General features: G+C 45.2%; 1 protein-coding gene across 1 annotated transcript in view; it reads right to left on the bottom strand.

Annotated features, from left to right (window-relative positions):
* The window catches only part of LOC121304494 (tetratricopeptide repeat protein 39A-like), a 9,031-nt gene continuing 5,368 nt past the window's right edge, over positions 1-3,663 (bottom strand). Inside the window, exon 11 of the mRNA XM_041235659.1 lies at positions 1-116. Within this exon, the coding sequence (XP_041091593.1) occupies positions 1-116 (116 nt within the window). The remainder of the gene's footprint in view (positions 117-3,663) is intronic.

The following is a 3,663-nucleotide window of genomic DNA, read 5'->3' as shown; positions in this document are numbered from 1 at the left end:
TTATTCTATTAAACTGCTCTCATCCCAAGCAAGCTGGAGCTGATTAACAAACAGGGGGTTTGCAGTCTCGATCAGAGGCGTGTTGGGATTGATCACAAGGGGGCTGGGAACTTGAACTGGGAATTGATTTTAAAAAAGGAACTGGGAATTGAAAAACAGGATTTGATCCCCCCACCCTGGTCTGATCAATACCACGTGTCTTGCTCGTGAATGCATTGCACACCTGCGCAGTGTCACACCTCAGCCCACAGGGTTCCACTTCACAGGTTACTGGAGGTCACTCGGGGGCGGAGTCAGAACCTCAGCTTAGCCAATCATCACCACGCACAGCAATTCATTTTTTTTTTTAAATATAGAGCTGTTTTACGGATATTAATGTATTATCATTAGGCTTGAAGTATTATTCATAATTATCATTATCAATGTCGGTATTAAACCAGATATGAGGTTCAGTCCGAACAGAGCGCCGAACTCAGTGAGGTTCAGCAGGGGAGAGTAACTTCACACGGGGGCCATTTCATCTCCCCTCACCTCAGAAACACAAAACAAGCAAAGAATGATCTTTCTCCGTGTTTAAATGTCGCTGTGGCTCATTGAAACGAGCTCAGCGTGCTTTCTGAGCGGCTCACTCGGAGAGACTCGCTGGCTTCACGCATTCTCCCCGAGCCGTGGAATTAATACTGGAAACAACAACACGGCTTTTGTTCATAAATACATTTTTTTTTAAACTAAAGAAGCAGGGTCAAGTTAATTGTGTCGATTTGCTTTGGAAAACGCGTTATGACAGGGTTAATAATCGAATGATTACAGTTTGAAAAGTTGTTTTTTTTTTTTTAAATCTAATCAACAGTCGTACTGTGAACGTGGCACCCGTCGATTCAGAATGTAACCCGTATGTTGACCAGTAAACTCAATATTTTTAATAATAAACACAATTGCAAAATAATAACCCACAAATGGCACCGATAGACTGCACGCTGGCATGCGCGCAAAATACACAGAGACAACTTTGCAAACCCAACTTGAACGGGTGCGCCGGGCTTACCTGACTCCGGCCGCCGACTGTCCGGGGCGAGCATCGCTTCTCAAACGCGATCTCGGTGTAAAGGATACTGGTTCTTTATATATATATATAATGAACCCCCCAGGTAAGCTGGGAATTGGAAACCTCCCCCCAGCCAATGGGGATAAGCAGCCGCTCCTGTCCGGGCTGCCTCTTTCAAATCCACCTGCTGCGCAAACAGCAGCTGTGCTGGAACTCCAGGAACGGCACCGGCACTGGGGCAGCTCTGGGGGGGGCCGCTACCTTTCAAACACCGGGGCATTCTTTATCATCAGCATCATCATCATATCAACCCGCACGTGGGTCAAAATGAGAGGGCTTGTGTTTTGAAATTAGTTTTTGTGGGTGTGTGTGTTTTGACATGAGTTTTGAAACAATGGAATACACTATATAGCAGAGACAGGTACCGCGTTATAAGATTTGAATATAGACAGTAACGAGTCGTTGTCATGCCGTCAAAAACCTACTAAATACCTCCAGTGTTTTCATTCAAACACCCTTGAGAAAGAGATGGTGCGAGTCAAATGAGATTCGCTACCCACGACACAGAGCTCTTCAGCTGTGGTCAGGAGTTGCAACTGCTACTTCTGCATGGTGGACCCTTCCAAACGTCAGAATGGCAAGAATGCACCTGCTATCACGTATCCGGACCTTCCTTCATCCATCGCCCCGGTGCCACACTGCCATGAGCTCCCCGTACCCACTCCTCCGGAGAGAGAGCAGCCGTCTGTAGAAAAGAGCAGCAAGTCAGAGAGCGAGGAAGACGTTGTAGATCCAGATGACAATTTCAGAGGTGGAGCGGAGGAGAGAAACCCATACTACCCCAACCAAAAACTACCCCAAAAAAAACCTTGATTATAGGTCTTGGTCTCACCAAGTCCAATGCTGAGCTTCTGCCATCTAGGCTCAAGCAGTGGAACTTGTTGGATGAAAGTGTGCAAGTCGCAAATCAGAGGAAGCGTCACCAACCTTTTTCTAGCTTCTTCACCCGTCAAGATGGGCTCTGCTTCTGCCACAATGTGACCAGTCTGTTCGAGGCAATCGGAATCGCCTGTAGCCAGAATGAGTGGCGCCTCTTCATTGACAGCTCATCCAGGAGCCTCAAAGCCGTGCTGCTCCATAATGGTAACAATTACCCGTCTCTTCCCCTGGCTCACTTGGTGCACCTCAAAGAGGATTACACAGCATCAAGACCTTGCTGGACGCCTTGAAGTATGATGAGTACGGCTGGGAGGTCATAGGAGACTTCAAAATGGTGGCATTCCTGATGGGTCTCCAAGGCGGTTTTACCAAGTTTCCCTGCTATCTTTGCCTTTGGGACAGCAGGGACACCAAGGCGCACTACCACAGGCGGGACTGGCCACAGCGGACCGAGTTCTCTGTGGGGAGGAACAACGTCAAGTGGGAGCCACTGGTGGACCCCCAGAAGGTGCTGATGCCACCACTGCACATCAAATTGGGCCTTTTGAAACAATTTGTCAGAGCTCTAGACAAGGAGTCGGCAGCCTTCAAGTATCTTCAAGACTTCTTCCCTAAGCTGTCTGAGGCAAAGGTCAAAGCCGGTGTCTTCGTCGGACCACAGATAAAGAAGATCCTGGAGTGCAATGAATTCCCCAAGAAGCTCACTAGTAAGGAGAAAGCGGCTTGGAACAGCTTTGTCGCAGTGGTTCGGGGCTTCCTGGGCAATCACAAGGCCGAAAACTATGTGGAGCTGGTTGAGACTCTGGTGAAGAACTACGGCACAATGGGCTGTAGGATGTCCCTCAAAGTCCATATCCTTGATGCTCATCTTGATAAATTCAAGAAGAACATGGGAGCGTACTCGGAGGAGCAAGGCGAGCGCTTCCACCAGGATATACTGGACTTTGAACGCCGCTACCAAGGACAGTATAACGAGAACATGATGGGAGACTGCATTTGGGGGCTGATTCGTGAAAGTGATTTACAGTATAATCGTAAATCCCGAAAAACTACTCACTTCTAAATCTTTTGTAGTCATTTTTGTATTACTTTAGTATAAATACATGTTAATTTGGATTCATATGTTGTTTTTCTCTGACTTTATGTGAACGAAAAGACACAAAATCGCCCGTTTTCTCATTGGAAATAGGTAAATTTCAAAATATCACTGTCCTGGTCACAAAAGCAAAGTTTGTGGGGAATAATAGCCATTTTCTATACTTTTTAGGCATAAGCAATTAGGAAATAACACTTACTACCCAGGAACCAAAAATTGTGTTACAATAGTGTTATTATTATACACAGCATCCTAGTTCATATTGTATTCTAGCAGTGTTATTATTATACACAGCATCCTAGTTCATATTGTATTCTAGCAGTGTTATTATTATACACAGCATCCTAGTTCATATTGGATTCTAGCAGTGTTATTATTATACACAGCATCCTAGTTCATATTGTATTCTAGCAGTGTTATTATTATACACAGCATCCTAGTTCATATTGTATTCTAGCTGTGTTATTATTTGCACTGACTGTAAACTGCACTGTGTTTCAATATGAGGCTTGCATTGTTACCCTGCACTGCCCTGTAATTCATCCTGGATAAATAAATAAATAAATTATAATAATGACTTGCT

Source organism: Polyodon spathula, chromosome 38 (genome assembly GCF_017654505.1).
Source record: "Polyodon spathula isolate WHYD16114869_AA chromosome 38, ASM1765450v1, whole genome shotgun sequence".
Taxonomy (NCBI): Eukaryota; Metazoa; Chordata; class Actinopteri; order Acipenseriformes; family Polyodontidae; genus Polyodon; species Polyodon spathula.
This window is presented reverse-complemented; position numbering and strand designations above follow the sequence as displayed.